Raw genomic sequence first — 20,158 nt, 5'->3', positions numbered from 1 at the left:
GTGTTACTCTGCAACATTTCTGATCATTCTGCCATCTTCTTATGACCTTCTAGCAAGACTGAGTGAGTCCAAATGAAGAACTGAACTGATCATGACTTGTTAATTCAGAGGTGGTGTAAGCTGCAGATTGTTACCATCTTCCTTGGCTCTCAGAAGCGATATTTTGCACCTGGATACCAAATAGTCCTAACAGCCTGAACACTTGAATGCTTTGTTAAGCAAGTACAAACTATGATTCAGTTCACTTCATAATAGTTCGGAAAAGTCTAGTGTACAAAATATTGGATACAAGATGTTATTTGTAGCTGCGATAAAAGAACACTTGCTTGCTGTAAACCTTTCTACCAAGAGTCTTCCAATTTGCTATCATTAAAGACATCATAGCTTAAAATTGATAACCAAGGCTTGTACATCACACCCCCTTTCCCTTAAGGCTAATAATCTCTTAAGACCACAACAGTGATTTGGAAGAGAACTGGAATTCCTGAGCACCATAAGTACTTTGCCAGTCTAGTCAGGAGAACGCAGATATTCATCTTTATTTCAGCATTTTTGTGCCCTTTTGCTTAGACAAACTGACAAGAATTCACTGCAGAAAAGTATCAGTAGAATTTTGCAAAAATAAATACATTGTTTCATGAAGTCTGTGTTTGTTTCTAGTTTTAGAACTGTTTGAGTTGTAAAATGAAGTTAATTACATCTTTGATAAGTAGTTTATTGATCCAAGGTTGCAGAGTGTACATTATTTATACTGGATGAAAAGCAACAGTGTATTGTTACAGATGTAATAGATTTAGATTTTTTTTTTTAACTGGTAAATTAGTCATTGTGTCAATTTGCAAAGATTTTTACGGTGACACGTTAGATCATTTTCTGGTCTATTAGTAATAAGTTGCAGGTCAAACCATTGTGAGATAATGATAAATAGATGACAAAAGAAGTTACAATCAATGTAACTTTTGTTCTATCAGTACACTTACTGAGTAAACAGTTTATAACAGATTAAATATATATACACACACACACACACACACACACATATATATATATTCATGATGACTAACATCAAATACTGCCTGGATATACAAACCATGTGGTAATAATAACCCAAAAATTCCACCAGCTTGGAGAGATGCAATACTTTATCGTATTACCAGCAGCAGGATCTACAGGAGATGTTTTACAGAGTACTCTTGAGAAGAACTCTCAATACTCAGTAGAGTTGTTACACTTAATTTACAGTTCAGTACAGCTTTGTATTGAAGACAAGTTCTTCGGGTCATTTTTGTTTAACTTCAATGCATCAATAATATTGAGGTAGAATCAGAATAGTTTCACTCTTTCAAATGCTTGAGGGAAATTTCGTTCATCCATAGATGGATATTTTAGAATTCATTCACAAACAATTGTATTGGTCTTAGACAGTGAATTTTGATGTACTTGATAGCATAAGGCCCTCAACACATTAAAGATTTGCTTACAGCTATGGTTTGTATACTTGTGTTTCATTTAAAGTTTTACAAGAATAAGTGCCATTTGCAAAACATTATTGCAAGATTTCAAAAGACAATGCAGAGAAAATATGGCAAAATTCCATATTTTAGGGTAAAAATGCCATAATTCTAATAATATAAGAAACTGTCAACTTAGATGCACTAGGGCCTGGTAAGTGCAAATTCAAGCATTTGCATTGCACCTGTTGAACTTCTCAGAGGCAGATTCTGCTAACACAACTATCAGCTTCAGTTGGATTTGTAAATATTTGTCTGACAGAATCTGGGAGATCTCTCTAAGAACAAGTTCCTCTGAAGAAATGGAAGAGTGCACCTAGAAGGATGGAACTATATGTTGGACAAAAAGTGAGAATGTGTGCTACAGATTGTTTCACCAATCAGAAAGTGCTTTAAAATATATGTAGTCCAAATATCTTAAAATTAAACTACATCAATAGCATATATTAAAGCTATCATATAAATCTTTTTACACTTTTTAAATAACTGTTAAACTGTGTGTCTAAAATTGTGAATTTAATGTAAAATGTGACTGATTTATGTAACTGAATATAAATCTGCAGCAGTAAATCTTGCATTAATGTAAGGATCTGACAATCCAAGGGAAAGAAAATGAAGTAATCTGCCAGTAAGAAGTCCTCAAGCTGGGGGTCAGATCCTGTTCATGGAAACCATCTGGTTGGGACCCTCCAAGCCACACCAAACACAAATGATCTTTTAAAAAAATATCCTATTCATTAATGCTTCGCAGCTGCACTGAGTGTTACTTCATTTTTCCATGGCAACATCCTTTCTGTTTCAAGGATCTTATTTCAGTTTTGGTAGCAACGTGTTCTTTTGCCAATACTGAACACATTCATGTGTTAAAGAGAAGGAATTATTACAAATTCTTGAAACAGTATCACCCTCTATTTTCATTTCTATTATGTCAAGGCCTACACATCCTAAGTAACGTACGCTAATGATAAACCTATGAAGTAAGCAGTATTTTCCCTTCTACTTTCAAAAAGGTACTCAAAGCACATTGCTCTAAGCTTTCATTAGTATATAAACCTAAAAAAGCATAATGACTTTAAGATCTCGGTTGTATAAGAAGGAAAGTATTTAGTTACTGGAATAAACGCAGTATTTTATTAATTCATATTTTAGAAGGAGGATGTTGCTCTATAGAGAGAACTGTGAAATATATACACTGCACATGAATTAGGTCTTCAGAGCTGAGGAGAGTGGGTGGGGAGGGAGTGAGCAAAGCAAAACAAGTGACAGTCCATAGCTATTCTGTACAAGCACAACAAAGAGGGAAAGGTTATACAAGAGCCTCTACAGCCTTTTAAGACAGTGACACAGTGAGATTCACTTCCCTAGCCCACATTTTACAGCTATGTAAAGCAATTAGAGCTGTTGAAGATGACCTACTAGGTGACACTCACATAAAGCTGTCTCCTGGGAAATGGCCTCTCTCCACACTAATCATCATCTATCATATTCTCTCCTCACAAAGGCTGATGTGTTTTTCAGGGAGTTTCAGATATGGAATATAATCTCATAATTACTCCCCAAACTGCAAAGATCCACCGTTACACATCCCATGTGGGGTTATGGTGTAGACATTATTATAGGACTCAGCCTCTGACAATCACTCCAACCCAACTCTCCCATTTGCAGTTGAGCCAGACAGCACTGTCTGTTCAAATTTTAAAAGGCAGACTGGAAATTCATGTTTTAAAGTTAAACAAAAAATAAAAAAGATATAAAAGGGAAGTAGAGGATGTGAGTATGAGGACTAAGAGAGCAGGCTACCTGTATATAAAAAGGAGTATAATAAGGATCAGCTGCATTTTTCTTTTACCACTGGAAACATTACATCCTGGCGCTACACAGTATTCCTATTTTATTTTTTTTTAACGTAAGCTTCGTTTAAAAAAGCTTATAGTTACAAAAAGCTTCTTGTTTGACAGTTTGTGATAAGCAAACATCTCAAGACATCATCCCAGTTCATACCTGCTGAATAACTGCTCACAGCTCAACTCCTAAAAGTCACGTCTCTTCCTGACCCAAGAATACAAAATATAGGAGCTTATAGGAGCTTTACTCAATCTCATCCTCAATTTCTGTTCTTTCAGTCAATGTTTCACTGCAACTAAAATTCTGTATAAGTTATATGCCTAAAAGAAAATATTATTTTCAATAATTTCAGGAAACAGACTCATTTTTTCAAATAATTTCAGGGATAGTTAAAAGCATGCTGAATGGCTGGCTAAGCTTTATACGCGATAATTACACTCTTAGTTGGCATTCATTGCAAGATTACTCATTAATTCATTTGCTTTTAACACAGATCCTTCATTATTCTCACTGGAATCCAGTATTAACAACCAATTAAAAATAATTGTGTTTATACTGCTCCACAATTTTAGCAACTATTAGCATGAAGAACACGTGAAAAGTGAGTATTAACCTCCTACACTGTGTAACTGCCAAAAAGACTTAAAGGCTGCATATAAAATCCTACAACAATTAAATAATAAAAGCAACTTTTTACAGTTAAGTATGGAAGTCTTTTCACTAAAATACTAATAGCTTACCACAACTCCAATACACAAAATCTTCATGCAATATTCTATCATTAGCAAGCCAGGGCTAGGGCTAAGCAAGTACCAGCCTTGGATCCAAAATAAACTTTCCAGTTACTTTGGTTCCAAGCACATTTACTTGCTCAAACTTCCACTAAAAGAATAATCCTTTGATGATTTTAAGTTATGAAGTTCTGTTTTATCTGATGACAACTGTAGACTTTTCTGTTCTACAACCATGTTAATAAAAGATCCAGGAACATGAAAATAGCTTTAGAAAAAAAGGCTAGAGTCTAAGTGCTCCAGTACTTAACCAGAAAAAAAAAAAAACAAAACCATTCCAGAAATTTGGCTTTTTCCTATCCACAGAAAATCTAAATACACTGTCTATTTTATTAAAGGCATAAATATCTTATACTATACTTGAACCAAAAAACAGGGTCATAACCCTCCTCTTGTAATAATTTACACATTGCTTTGCACAAATTCACGTTTCCTATTTAGGCTGGTATTGAAGGAAAAAACCTGTGTAAGTATAGGCATTTATGTCTTCAAAGATATATTTAAGTAAAATAGACAAAGGAACTGCTAGGCAACAAGGACAACAGCAAGCACACCTACCAATCCCTTACATTTCACTATGAAGGACTACTGTGTATTTGTTTGGAAACACATTCTTGGATATTGCCTGTGTTTGTGCTATTTCTTTAGAGTCTGTTGCAACTTTCTACCAGTACTTTCTACTTGCCCTTCTGGCAAGATATTGGAAATACTTTACCAAGTATGATCAAAGAATAATGATGAAACATATTAGAAGTGTGTAAACTATGATTTCATAGGGTCATTGAACTTCAATGTAGATAAAGAAGTATATATAATTCCATATTAGTAATGATGAGTTTTGAAAGTATGAGTACCCTACCAAAAAAATAAAAACAAAAATCCCACAAAACAGCCCACCTTCAAAAATCAAATAAATCTAGAACTTCAGACATGAGAAATAGTTCTTAATAAAAAAAAAAATAATAATAAAAAAAATCCTCAGCCACCACTAGATCTAATCCATAAGTGTTTTATGTCGAAGTAAGGATGTATTTACTAATTAGTCTTTGAAAAAAACTATGCCTATCACTGCTATCAATTTTCACCTCCATAAAAAATACTAGTTTGAACACATTTTTTTTCTCCTTGGTAACAGGCAAACTTAATTTTTAACTAGTTCTTACTGGTTAGAATCTTACTAGAATCTTACACATTCTTCAAAAAAAAAAAATTCACTTGATTGCAAAGCTTACCATGAAAAATGTGAGAAGAAAGAAGAAACAGACAAAGTCCTTATTCCATTTTTATCATTTAGAAAGGATCCAGCTCTTCATCATCCTAATTATTTGATTATTATTTTCATTATGACTCAAACTGTAGTACTCATTTATATAAGGAGTTTCATTGTGCTAGGTATCACCCAAACACATACAAAATATACAGCTTCCTTCAAACAGCTTAAAAATGACCTCTCAACTCCCCGTATTTAGTCATTCCATTGGTGACAACATTAAGAAAGAAGTGAAAACAAGCAAAATACCTATGAAACAATAATAAAAGAGCTGAATGAAACCTAAATCAAGTTAATAGAAAGCGTCTCCTCAACTTCACTATGTTGTGCAATTAAGTCACTAATCTGAGGTTCTTGCTCAGGAAAAAAAATTCAACCTTTCAAATATTTTGAAACCTACCAAAGTATTTTCTGCCTCAAACGAGAAAAACAGACAAATTCTGAGAGGAGGCTGTACATGAATAAATATTTTCCTTGGTAGGAAGGCATTGTATTTCTTGACAATGCATTTTAATTTTAATATTATTTTATTTTAATATGAAAACAGTTCAGCTACTACATGCTGGTGTACCATAAAATACCATGCTCATTGAATGTACAGTTCAAAAGGCACAGTTTATAATAATCCTAAATTAGGGTAATTTCCAAGCGGGCATTTGATATGTACTTGGAAGCACAGAGTCCTAATGCATTTCTAAGCCATCTAGTATTTGGTCACGTAATCAAAACACAAGATTTCTAACATTGCCTTTTTGTGTGTGCGTGTGTGTATAGCACGTATATATTTTGATGCCTAAAAATTCTGATCACAGTCTGATGCAGCAGGGTGAAAAGAATTTAATCTGAGTGATCATGTAATTGTCCTTAATAAAAAGGTACATAGGTAAGCATCTGAGCCATCACTGTCTAACATTGTATTGTATCATACACCATCCCTCAAAATATATCATATGCAGTTTCCTCAAATATGTTTTAAAAGGAAGGTATTACACAAATCTAGCTATAGAAGAAAAAAAAGGTAGCTAACTATGTTTATAATACAGGAAAAGTGCGACAAACATTTATTTACTGACATAAGTATTTTAAGGATCTTCCCCTTAAATACAGAAAAGTATTTTGAAAACTCATAATAGAAAATGAAAGAATTCTTAGCCTAATTTACCAAAAATCTGTATTTTATTTTTCAGCCTCTAAGACTTTGAAACTACTGAAATAAAACAATAAAACCTGGGAGCTCCTTTAAAAACCCTCCATAAAAAGCACTAGGATGCATAAAAAATATCATAAAGTTTGGAAAGACATAGTTTTTCTCACTTCCTTTTCATCTTACCTGAAGTGTAAGGCGCTTAACTGCATTCCATACTCTTCCAATAAATTCCTTCATTCTTTCTTCAGGACTTCTGCAACTTTCAGATGAATTCAGCATGGTTTTCACGGGAAGTGACAAAGGGCGAGATTCTAACACAAACAACAAAAGAATATACTGAGCATATGTATTGTTTTACAAAGATTATACTAAGTAACTTATATACTGGTAGCAAAGAAAAAGATTACTCGTTTTAAATTCTAAAACATATTTTCTCTCACCACATATCTCACTATCTATGTGATAATAGCACGTAGCAGAAGCTTCTATTACTAGTTTCAAACTTGGGCAACACAATTGTATCAGTTAAATCCATTGAGAAATGCAATGTTTCAAAAGCATTTGGACAAATACTTGAACTTTTTTAACACAAACTGCTAAGAAAATATTATGGAGAATGCTTGACCTAAGCAAATTAAGCCAGATTTCAAAGTATGATAACCTATTGGGTGATAAAATAGCAGTACATGCGTTTTTCACATACACTGCTGCCAGGATAACGTAAAAAAGGTTTTAGTTTTTTTAACTTGTAAGAAATGAAGCCCATATTAAATTACAGCCTTTGATTTGTTTCCTTTAAAAAAATCATTTGGCAAAAACTTTGAGTATGCATCAAAAAAAGGGTCTAAAAATTAAACCATATTCTGACTTTGTCAAGCTTAAAAGTACTAAAATAAGTATGAAATATTTCAGCAACATTCAATATTTTGTAGTAAAAAAATAAACTACCTTAAATTGTTAGGTATTTTAATATATGCTCAAATATAAGCATAACAGAACTACAAAGAAGGAGTGGATCAAGTAGTAATTGCAAATTTATTAAAGAATATATAAGTGATACATATTTCCTCCTTTCATCTCTTCCAGAATATGTGCTCCTTTCTATGTTTTGGGATAGACACCAAATTATTGTCAGCTTCTTTAACACTTCCAGTATTGGCCTACATCTTATTGAGCTGACGAAACTGCGAGAATAAATTATGAATTCTTCATGACTTCATTTAAAATTAAATTGAAATCAGCTCAAGTGCGACTATTTATGCTTCCAAATTATACAGCTAGGAGAAATCTGTAGCATACCAAGTACAGAAGATATCTTAAAACAAAATTGTGCTATCAACAGAACTCAGGTGAGCAAAATTATGTCCCTTTATACGCATTACTGGTCTTCAGTCAATTTTGAACATGCAAGGAAACATGCAGGGAACTAAAAATGAAATATCTGAGAGATGAATTTCTGCCAAGTGTGCAACGTTCATGCCACTTGAGGAACTAATTTGTGATATTTTTCCAATCAAGTCTAGAAAAGACCAGAGTTGATTAATATCCTAGACGAAATCCTTCAACAAATTACACTGTAATGATCTGAAAAGAAATTGAAACTTTAATTTTATTAAAATGGTGAGGAATCAAGAGATTCTAAGAGAGACGGTCAAAAGATTGAGAGATTATTTTTAACCTCTCAGATATTCCTGGCTCCAATTATGGATCTGTTAAGAGTTATAAACAGTTAAAACTGGATCATAAGAATGTAGAAAGCATGACACTTCAGGATTGTTTATTGTCAGTTGTGCTGGAGAGACAAACTTAAGTAAATTGTCCATATGGAGAAGCAGCATGGAGTCACGGAGTAGCTGTTTCATAATATTTTCTTGTAACTATTTCATAATATTTTCTTTCTTGACTTTTATTGCATGTAGTGAGTATTCAATCCACATTATGAATGGATTATGTTAAAATAAAGATATTTAGTGAGGAATAGCTGCTCTTCTTTAACTTCTTACCCTACCTCAGTTCACACTATCTTCTCTGTGTAGACAAGCCCTATAGTACACTTATTACAAGGCAAGAATTAGGAACGGCTTGACTCCGAAGAAACATTAAAATGTAAGAGTTACTGGAATGCAGAACTCAAGAATAAAACCGTGGGTAAGGGGGAGAATGGTGTGTATAGTCACTGTGAGACTGGAAATATGAGAGGCAGGAATGCCTCAGCTTACGATGAAAGGACATACAACATAAAATTGCTTTTACAACACAGTCAACAGGAAATATCCTATGGCACTGAACAAGTGTATTCGTCATCAGCAGGATCTAAAACTATGTTTTGCTCCAGTCTTCCATGGTTTGTTGGCTGGGAAACACACACTCCAGTAATTCTCTCCCAGTTAGGGGAATCAACCTTCTAGTTCCAGAAACAGCTACCTATGATTTACAAATAAAATTAGATAGCTGAAGCACCACTCATTTTTCTTCTTATATGTGCAACTCAAACCTGCAAAGCTGTTCAAAATTCCAAGAGTATCCATCATAGAAAACAGCTTCACTGTACCCCAGTCTCAACAAAAGACCAAAAAAAGAGAAAACTTCTATAATGCAAACAGATAAAGACCCATTCAGCCAGAAATCACAGAGAACAGAGAAGCAATAAGAGGTGTTTCAGGATGTAAAGAAATCAGCATGGAAATAATTCTTCAGGGGGGGGAAAAAAAAAAAAAAGTAGTCTTCTGTTATTTATTTTTTTTGTACTGGTAAGTCCTACAGCTTTGTCTGAAGGGTCTGAAAGCACGTGTCATAATTCCCTATCAGGCAAGGCCATCAGCAGATGATAGCTGCTAAGAGACTGTAGTAGTCTGGTGTGGCTATCCTGTGTGTTTGGCTAGTCCTCTATAGTAAATACATAGACTGGATCAGCTCCATCTGTCTCAGTATGAAGGTTAATCTCCTAAAATAATTATGCTACTCAGTTACTACTGAACTGAAAAATCTAGGAACATTTCCTGGCACCGTAATCAGCCCTGTGTTGAAGCCAGGAGCCAGTCAGCAATAGCTGGATAGAAAATAGGATTTGTCTGAAACATTTACAAACTGGTAAGAAAGTAAAAAAAGGGAAAGGGGGGGGACTGCCTCAAATTGTACAAAATGTAATTTTTAAGAAAAAACAATGTACAGAAACAGTGCTCCTACTCTCATCCTCTAGTCACATACTGCATATGTGGTATTTTGGTAAAAATCAACACCACATCTTTTTCAGAAGTCACTCGGAGGCTGCCACGCTCACCAAGTTCAGATGACGCAGTGGTAATGAACAGACTTTCTGAAAAGGGCTGATCAGCCCAATCCAGATCGAGCTACCAGAAGCTGCAATTTTCATAATTTATTTCACAACTTATGGTTAGAATCTAAGGGACGTTCAAGGGGCAATCCTTCAAAATTAATTGTAAACATCCTCTCCTAGGAGATGCCCCTAAGCAAGACTTAAGGCATAAATTCAAGATATAGATGTTTTTCCTATACAGACAGATACCTCTTTCTTTGTGTTTTTTAGCCTTCTGGGAACCGGTTGCTTTGGAAATTGAATCCATAAAACATGAGTTTTAAAAATAAAAAGATCTTTGGAAAAAATAGTGCTACACTGTGCTATTAATATTCATTGACCTAAGGAATGCAAAGGGGAAAATAAATCCTTTGAAGTGAGGTGATCTGGGGGCAAATGGACATTTCCTCTAATAAATAAAAGAAAAGATCACAGAACAGGGATTTTCCACTACTGGGTTGAGGGCCAATGATAATCTGTACTCACCAGCGGCCTCATGCTTTTTACAGTTCTTCCTTACAGCTGGTATGTGAACTAGTGGCAGGTAAAATACAATGCTAATACCTTACTCATAATTTGTATGCAGTGCGGTTCTACCATGTCTTGTCCTTTTTGCTCGACTTCTGACTCCCGACCCACTGTGTGCCTCAGGCATTTTATGCATGAAGAGGGTAGAGAGAAGCTTCTTCATGGTTGGAAAAGGTCATCCTGCTGCAGACAAACCCATACTGTCAGTGATCCCCAAAAGCTCAGAGAGCTCCTACTGGTTCACACAGAGACACCCACGCAGCAGCCTGCAGCAGGACGGCCTCTCCACCATCCCATCGCGTGACCCTACTCAAAATGTGCATCGTGTGACCTCAGCATGCTGGGCAAGCTTTCCTTCCTGACATCACATCATCAGTCATACACTTCTCACACATCAGAAATGAGTTAAGCCGAGAAAAATGCTATTGCAAACTAATCATCGATGCTAAGAGGCTATGGCAGCAAAACACACGAACAGGAATAATATTTCAAAGAAGAAATCAAAGGAAAGGATACTGTTATTACATGGGTCTTTCTGGAAAGATTTTTCCTCTTCTCAAACTAAAATTAGTTACCATAGCATCAGAAAACTCATTGGGGTTTCCTAATAGCAATTCATATTTTCATGCATTAGATGTGACTTTTTATCAGAAATAAAAACAAAAATTCCAAGATGTTTGCTGTAAATGCAAACCATTGAGGAACTGACCAAGGAGTCTACGGGATTAGAAATGAGATTAAAAAGCAGTGGAGGAGAAAATTCAAACTTCAAACAACTCTGAAAAAAAGATGAAAACCTAGGACTCTAGTTTTGTGTGTGTGTGCGTGTGCACGTGTCTCCACAAAAGATTAATTGGTTTCTTCATATGTTAAAGGAAAAAAAAAAAAACAAAACACAACAACAGTACAAACACCACCTACTTAAAACTTCCTTCTTCTTTTCTGTAAATCGGCAGTTTTTAGTTTCTACATATAAAACTGTAGGCAAAAGCAAGAGTTCAGTGAAACATGTTATATAAAAGCTTGGTTGGCATTTCAGTTTTCCTCATAAGATTATATATTTTATATTTGCAGCACAATACATATGTCTGTATAAAGAGATACATGAAAGCATTATAAATCATTTGCCCTTTTCCGTATATTATGGTCAAAGAACCAAATTCTGTTCTCAATATAATGCATTTCCATGTAATAATTTTGTTCCATGATTTGATACTAAAACAGTATACATATTTTAAAAAATGCAAAAAGAGGAGTATCTTGCTGAAAATGCTGGCTATCTTCATGCACTAATTTCTCCTATAAACCAATTTTAAATGTTCATTGAAGTAGCAGGCTTATTAGGTGAGGCTGACAGCTCACAGCATTTACTAATATTTTCTGAACTACCAATGTCCATCAGAAGTGTTTCAAAAATATTCACAGTTTATTTTTATGGTGGTGTATCAGAAGCTATGCCCTCTGCCTCCACTGATAGATGACTAATATTTGAATTATTCATGAGGCTGAGATTTTTTTAAGGAAAGACTACTGTGACCTGTATGTAAAAAAGTTTGCACTTTTCATCAGTTGTCTGAAAAGAAAAACATAATAAATACTCTAAAAAAGGCATAAAAACTTAAATAACCCAAATAATAGCACCAAGTCCTTTTAAGCTCATAAAATAAAAATGCAATATATATGCCCACATACTTAATAGTGTTTGCATAAAGAATTTGTCTACTGGGGTTTGAGCATTTTTACACTCTACTTTAGTAATGGTACAGATAATATGTTATTTTTTATCAATCCAGTTCGTAGTTGCACCACAGAATCCCTGATAACTAGCCAGAGGAAGTAGTTTATACCCAGGGAAACTGTAGCAGAGAGGTGTAGTGACTGAATTAGAAAAGTCCTTCAAATGAGCTAGCAGTAGCATAAATGTTAAAATCCAGAATCTTCATACTTCTTACACAACATCCCTTTTTCTAGAGCAAATGTATGTCAGTAAATCAAGATAAATGTGATATGAATGTGGTTATGCAAGCAAAAAAGCTTTCAGTGTGAAAGCAGGAGTTGGCTAGAGAATGGCTATGGGTAGTGTTTTCTCCCATCAAATCCAACGATTACTGCACTATTTCTGGCAAAAAAAATACCTATTTAGTTCTGGGAACAGAAATAAAAAAGGACTGACGCTTTTGTATAAATCGTGGACTTTCACAGGCAACATTGAGCTACTATATTAGCAAACAACAAAACGTGTTGTGTGTGTGTTCATATCTTCAGTCCGTGCCCAAATTTATCTTAATACTGCTTACCATTCCAAGTAACTTTTAGTACATTATGAACTATGAATTTCAGCTTTCAGGTTTGCAAGACCTTTTCTGGTAAATTCAGGAAGAATTCTGATTGTCTGCCTGACTTTCTTTTTTAAATATACACTGAAAATTCCTTAGTCTTTTAAATAGTATATAAAAATAAACACCTGTTCTTTTTCTCTCAACTTTTCCATACAGAAATTGTAGTTGATGTACTACATTGGCTTTGTGTTCCTAATGCTCTTAAAGTCCACACAGAACTGAAGAAATCATGCCATCATTTAACCAAACATTTCACTAGCTAAGAAAACCCACAATAATTATTTCTCAATATAGGTATGCGACTGTCCAGCCATTTAGAAGTTACCATAAATCATCTGAGCCCAGAGACCTTCTATTTAAATAATCCTTCCAAGAACTACAACCCATTTATGAAAATATAAAAATCCTAGTACTTTCAGGCACCCTAAGTAAATGTGTGTCTGATTGAAATTCCTGTATTTTATTTAGCTTACTTAGCATCTATTTCATTTCATTCATTTTCCCAAATAAATCATCAGTGATACATTCCAAGACAGGCATGAATAAACAATAATCATTCGCTTCATTGAGCAGAAGTAGTGATGTACAAATTCTTCAGATAATCCATTGATTTCTCACCAGCCAGACTTCTCTCACATTTGCCAGTTTGGGGATTTTCTTTTGCATTCCAGCAACTCAATTTAGCAGAAATCTAGTCCACAACTCTAGTCGTGCTTCATAAGAAAAAAAATCAGTAACTGTACATGGTTTTGCTAGGTACAGGTCATATTATGCCACACTTCTTTTTTAAGTTGAGTTATCTTTCTGTTGACTAAAGATGAAGCCTCAAATAAAAACACTAACCCCGAATCAGTTGGTCTGAACAGTATGCCGTCCAACTAATTCAAGAAGTTATCAAGCTTGTCCTAAACAGTACTACCTACCATACACCAGTAGTAGGACAAAATAGGTGAATTATTTCTTCATTTTAGTAATAGCTATCAGATGCACCATGTGCTCACTATGTATTAATTTATAAAGAATGGAATATCTAAAATAAATACTCCTTGATCTCTTAGTAATGAATTGTAGCTCCTTTTTGTCACACAGACCCACTACAGATCCACTTATTATTAGGTACATGATACCTAACTTTCCTGGTTTTTAGAAGAGTTCAGAAGTAATTTGTTTATAATCTTTTCTGTAATGCTAGCCTAAACAGCATCAACAAAAAGACAGGTATACATTTAAAGCTTCCTCTTCTCTCTGCTTAGCTACCTTCAAAATAGTTCAGAAATATCACCTATGTATACTTGGAGGGAATTTTAAGAATTACTTGAGAAAAGCTTTCAAAATTGAATTACTAAAGCTCCCCATAATAACCAAGGAATTTAATTTCTAAGAAGAATTTAATGACCAGCTTATAAGCACGTAATTATACCTACGTTATCAAATGTTAGGAAGTGGTTGAAAGAGAAGGTGGGTGGTGGTCTTTGCCTCCTTTCTACAGAAACAAGACTCATGGAATCCTCGTTTGGCATAGCACTCGTTTGCTTGTCTTTTCCTAACTCCCTTTGTGCTTACTGTTCAATGTAAAATTTAACAAGATAAATCTCTCAAAGATTGATTCTACAAGCTCTATGAAAATAAGTAATCAAGGGAAAGAAGGGAGAAATTGGCCAGCTGAGTTCTGCCCTTACTAGGAATCAGACAATTTATACAGGACAGAGAATATAAAGGCCATCTTGGACCAAGCTTTAAACTTTCTTGTTACGACACCAACATCCATCTGCTTGAAATATAAATAATAGAAAACCAGGTTTAACTTAGCTTTAACTTTGCGTGTATGAAACTTTAGAACTCTAATTACATCTCAAAAACAACAGCTCCACAGAACAAAATATCAACATTTCAGTAATGCAACAGATTTTTCCAAACCAGAATTATTCTGTGTTATTTTAAGTTATTATATTAGGTTACATTCTATTTTTCAAACAAAGTGAAAATAATTACTACCATTTATTAACATAAAAAGAATGAAATCTGAAAGTTGTTTTAGTATTGAATGAAGACCCTTCTGAAAGAATGAAAATAGACGGTTTGGATTGATTAATCCTTAATCAGTAGTGCACAGGACAGCTTTCAAAGGCTGCCCTATCTACTCAACAACCCGTATTATGTTCTTGCATAGGTATTCTACATATGCTATATGTATATTACACATTCACACGTTTTGCCACTATGCAATCATAAGAGCTACAATTCTACACCAAGTCTTTAAATTATTTTTTATTGAATTAACAGGGAGCTCGTGAATTGCTGAGAACAGGAAGAGAAGTGGGTGGACAGTGGAATTCAGGTAAATATTTTTTTTTAATATTCTTTATCATCTTGCTCGTTCATGACCGCATCATACAAAATTTAAACCATATATTCTGTTATCTTACTCTGTTTTTGAGGCCTCTGTGGTTAAGGAGATTTATAAATAACTACCATTTGAGACTTAAGTACAGAAACTTTGGATTTTCACAGGCAGTTACCATATAAATAGTAGTTTTGCTCTTTTCCCATGCTTCATTTTTGGCAATGTCTCAGCAGCCATTAGCTAATAAACTGAACTCAAGATCAATGTTTTAAATCATTTTACAGCTGTGATTACAAACTGCTTTCATTTAATACATAGAGTTGGTTTCTAGCAGTTCTCAAGGGAGTGACTGCTAAGATCATGTTAGACTCAAAAAGGGTAAATTCCAAATCATCACCTGAATAGCATGATTTTAAGACATAACCTCTTTTAGTCTGCAAAGACTATGCATATGTGCTTGCTATCAATGCAGCAAATTCAGTTTTCGTACAACTTAAGGCATCCATAGGTACAGCTACAAGGCTTACAAGGATTTTTGCCTTTTATCTAGATGCTTTTGTAGCATAGGTAGCGTTGCACGACCTAGACCTATAATTATGTGCTTTTTATTCCTGGTTTTAGAAAGGTGAGGCAAACAGAAAACTCGGACAGAAATTAGGTGAAATGAAGTAAGGAAATCAAGTGAAAATTACTGGTAGCAAGGGACCCAGAAAAATCAGAAAGGAGAAGAATAACAGGCACTCTATTTTTCATTTAAGAAACCAGACACTCATTCACCATATTCCAGAGCACATACTGCACCTGTAAAGAAACAAGTTGTGAAACAAAGCATCCACTGAAACTTTTCTCAGAATCTCAGAATGAGGTCTCACCTTTTACTCTTTCATTCATCCTACCTTTTCTACACATTTTAACCTGTAGCTTCATAATCAGAGACTTTTTTTGAGGGGGGAGGGGAAGGGGTGATGACACAATGTAAGTGTTAAGTTTTTACTGTCCCCCAAATCTCCCAGTCCAAATCTAACTCTGTTCAACAGATGGAAAAGCTTTTAACACCACATGATGCTTCAGGAGGCTATACAGAGAATGAGCCTGCACGGCACTGCAGTATGACATGGCTCTCCTTTCATTTACTAGAGAAAATCTGAGTGGTCTACTGAAGTGGACAGAATATCCCTTTAAATTACTTAATTAGTAAATTATTTCCTTTTGCTCTTTGGCATTTATTCTATACTTTAATTCCGCTGAAGGAATTAAAGGTAAATCTCAAATATTTCAGGTATTTTGCACTTGGCATTTTATCTCCAGCAGATAACAAATAGATACACAGTTAAAAACACAGGCTGGTCTTCGAACAAGCACTTGTGACACGCATGTTACATCTTAAAAAAAAAAAAAATTAATAACATTTTCATCAGTTAAGAAGCCAAATTTAACGTAATGACTGAACGTACCATCCCTGTATATTATCAGAATGTTTGGGTAACTCCAAAAAACAACTACGTCCCCTCTTCTCTGAGTCAAACAACAGCTTTGGCAACTGAAATTTTCAAAGCTTCTCCATGACTGGGCTTTGTTGAGACAAAAGGGATGCAGAACGCATCATTCTTTCAAACTGAATTTTCTTCAAACACTAAATAAAGCAAACTGAATTCCCTGATTAGCTTTCTTCCAGGGTTATATATGTCTCTGCAAAGAAAGGTTTTAAAAAAGATATTTTTAATCCTATTTCTGACAGTTTAACATAAAAATCATGTATGTTTCTCTAGTGCATTACACCTCTGTGCTTTGTTGTTAGGCACTGGTGGAATTAACCACAAGAGGAGATGAATGGATGCAAAACACGTATGATGTTGGTGTAGCGGGACTATACATGCTAAATATTGCAAACTGAAGAATATACTTAATGCAGTCACTTCATTACAGGTAAAAACAAATGATAGGATGAAAGAATGGTAAAAATAAAAGGATAAATTTCATAGAACCATGGAATCATAGAATATCCCGAGTTGGAAGGAACTCATAAGGATCATCAAGTCCAACTCCTTGAAAAGTAAAATTTTGAAAAATTTTGAAAGTCAAATTCTGAAAAGTAAATTATTAATAAATGAAATAGATTTATTTCCAAGATTTCCTTCTATTATTCTATCAATTTCAACGTGGCAACCCATGTAATATTCAGATTTTCTGGCTTTAGCCCTTTTTATCACAAAATAACAATTAAACTACCACTCATGGGCAAGATCATAATCTCGGTTTCAATAGACAACATCTTGAAGTACTTCATGATTAACTGGAAATAAACATCAATGCAAAGGAAAAGAGAATTTGTTCAGTGTATTTCAGAAGGATTACTGAAAGTCTCAGCTGGATAGTCACTTTTGTTGGATGATGTCCTATTTTACTACTTGCAGACAGTACTGTATGATTAAATAGTCCAGAAAATCCCAGAATGCCATATCATCTTGATTAGTAATAATGAAGTGTAACGCTAGCACTCCCGATGTGCCAGGGAAGATTCCTAAATTTAAAAATTTCTTAAACTCCAGAAACAGAAGTGACAACAAATGTATTTTCTATGGGAGAAAACTGTGAAATTTACTGTATTTATGCACAAAACTTAGATCTGCAATGACTTGCACACATGCCAGGTTGGAAACAATGTGAACAGTTTGACTGAAATCAAAGAGATTAATCTAAGTGTATAAAGTCTGACAAAATTATGGACTTAAGCATTTAATATCAAGCCAAATAGCTATCTTCTGTTGAAAAGGCATCTCCTTTATCCTGTCTTAGAAAATACATTCCATGAAATTATCAGGACCCTCGAGGTAGTATCTATATTGAAAATAAGATGAAAAATTAACATTTTTATTAAAGAACTGGTAATTTTCTGGGACAGTATTTCTTTAAATCTGAAATATGTTCCCGAGTATTTGCACAGCTGATACTGTTCAGCTGCACACGGATGTTATTGAGTAAGGCTAAAAAGGCTGAGTAGCTAGTTTCAATTAAGATGTGATCATACCTGTTATTGTTTTTGTTTTGACAGGGCTGCTGGCATACTCAGAAGCTTGATTTGATTGCTGCCTTGCCAAAGGCGCACTTCCAACTGATGCTTCATCCTCTTTTTTTCGAGTTACTGACACTCCAAGTGGAACAGATCCTACAGACTGCTAGAAAAAGAAGCACTTTGAGAACCACGCACAACCAAAAAACATTAATTTTGAATTATGACATTGTCATAAGAAGCATGTCTTCAGCTGCGTTTTTTTAATTTATAGAAGACGACTTAAAATGATGACTGAAGCAGACATTATGAAAACAAATTTTTACAATTTCATTAAACAGCTGAAACACCACATTCGGACTTGCACTTGCAAGTCTTTTTTTCTCAGACTAACAGGACTAAAATAAATTCTACAATAAAAAAAAATTAAATAGAATTTATTAACTTAAAATACCATGCTCACTAGGCCATCAAAATGCGTATGAATAAACCTGGATCATCCTCAAAGCTAAATCATAACATTTAGTGGAAACTAGACAAATTTAGCCAGATACGAAGACTTCAATGTTTTGCAAAGTAATTTATCAACCTTCATTAATTCAACTTCTAAAAGAAAGACACACAATTAAAAAGAAACGTGCGGCCTGACTCTGATCATTAGTGATTTTGAATTACCTTTCGACATTTAAGCAGACTGGTAAAATTACCAACTGCTCAAAACACAATACTGGTTGACAAAATTGAAGGCATTCAAATCTAGTTTGAAGGCCTGCACCTCTATTTCAAAGATCAGAAAACAGAAAATACATTAATCAACATAAGGCAAAAATAATGAGTTCAGGAACTGAAGGGCCAGAAATAAATACAGTTGAAGGCTTTTGTTGGTGTTGTGTTTTTTGTTTTTCTTTTTCCTTTTTTTTAAATCAACGTGAGTTAGAAAAGACAAAATCATTAATAAAACCTGATCTTCCATTTTGTGTACAAAAATGTTAACAATTCTCTGTAGTGCTAGCTGCTAGGTAAGTTGTAAATATACTCTAGTTGAGAAGAGCAGAGTATTTCTACTGTTGATTTTGCAGAGCGTTATCATTTAAAGATGGCATTAGTTTTTTTCTAAAGATCAGACATTAGGATTACATGCATCTTAATCAATTTTTGTGTAATTTAATTTTGTTGGTATTGGAGTGAAAATGTAATCCATATAGCTGGGTAATGAGAAACCTCACACGTTGCATTAGGAATCTCTGTGGGAAACAAATTCGTGTGAGGCGGGCAATATGCTTGTAAATTTTCTCCAATGGAAAACAGATCACTGAATCAAGCAGTGTGCAACACGTGCACACATACAAAACCCCAAAACAAACAGAAAAAATCGTTTAATTGAAGGAGAATCACTTCCAAATGCCCTTAGCATTTTCCACTATAAAAGTAAATTAAAATAAGACAGACAATCAACTATTTAATCCTATTCCAGTGAAAACAATCAACTTACATATACAATGGTATGCAAAGTTAATAGGAAAATACTAATGCCAATGACAAACAGAACTCTCATCTCTCCTGCTCTCTCTGAATGTACAGTCATCAGCTTTGTCTCCAAAAGCCCTAAAAACCAATTCTGGAAGACAGCAACGTGTCACTTTGGTGTCCTCTAGCCATAACAACAGCAAAAAAAGCCAATCAGCTTTGGAAAAAAAAAAAAAAAAAAAAAAAAAAAAAAAAAAAAAAGTTTTACACCATAGAAATACTTCCCACATGTAGACAGAGAGAGAGAGAGTCTCAAGTTTTATAAACTTTGGTCAGATGTATTACGCCACTTATTTTCAAAATTTATCTGATACAACCTTTCATATGGCAAAGCCACCTGCAGCCTTCCCATAACAGCAACCGTTGAGCCATGTTTTGGCATTTCTGCATTTAACATCGTAAGAACATCAACTTGCCAAAGTGAAGCAAGAGTTCTGAAGAACGAACACGGATAATATAAGACAGTACAAAAGACAATAGGACAGAAAACAGTGTCTGAAGAAGCTGTGGCTGTTTCTGAACCACTGAAG

At 34.4% G+C, this 20,158-nt stretch overlaps 1 protein-coding gene across 4 annotated transcripts in view; it reads right to left on the bottom strand.

Annotated features, from left to right (window-relative positions):
* Nucleotides 1-20,158, bottom strand: part of VPS13B (vacuolar protein sorting 13 homolog B) — a 460,107-nt gene that overhangs the window by 230,143 nt on the left and 209,806 nt on the right. For 2 of the 4 annotated variants that reach the window (XM_082753129.1, XM_082753130.1), the window contains exons 21-22: nt 18,120-18,267; nt 6,748-6,875 (exon numbers count right to left, since the gene is read on the bottom strand). In XM_082753129.1, the coding sequence (XP_082609255.1) occupies nt 6,748-6,875; nt 18,120-18,267 (276 nt within the window). The remainder of the gene's footprint in view (nt 1-6,747; nt 6,876-18,119; nt 18,268-20,158) is intronic. The other 2 variants (XM_082753131.1, XM_082753132.1) reach the window with 1 other exon arrangement.

This window comes from Aythya marila, assembly GCF_965140915.1.
Source record: "Aythya marila genome assembly, chromosome: 2".
NCBI classification, from domain to species: Eukaryota; Metazoa; Chordata; class Aves; order Anseriformes; family Anatidae; genus Aythya; species Aythya marila.
The sequence above is the reverse complement of the archived record's forward strand: the minus strand, read 5'-3'. Positions and strand labels throughout refer to the sequence as shown.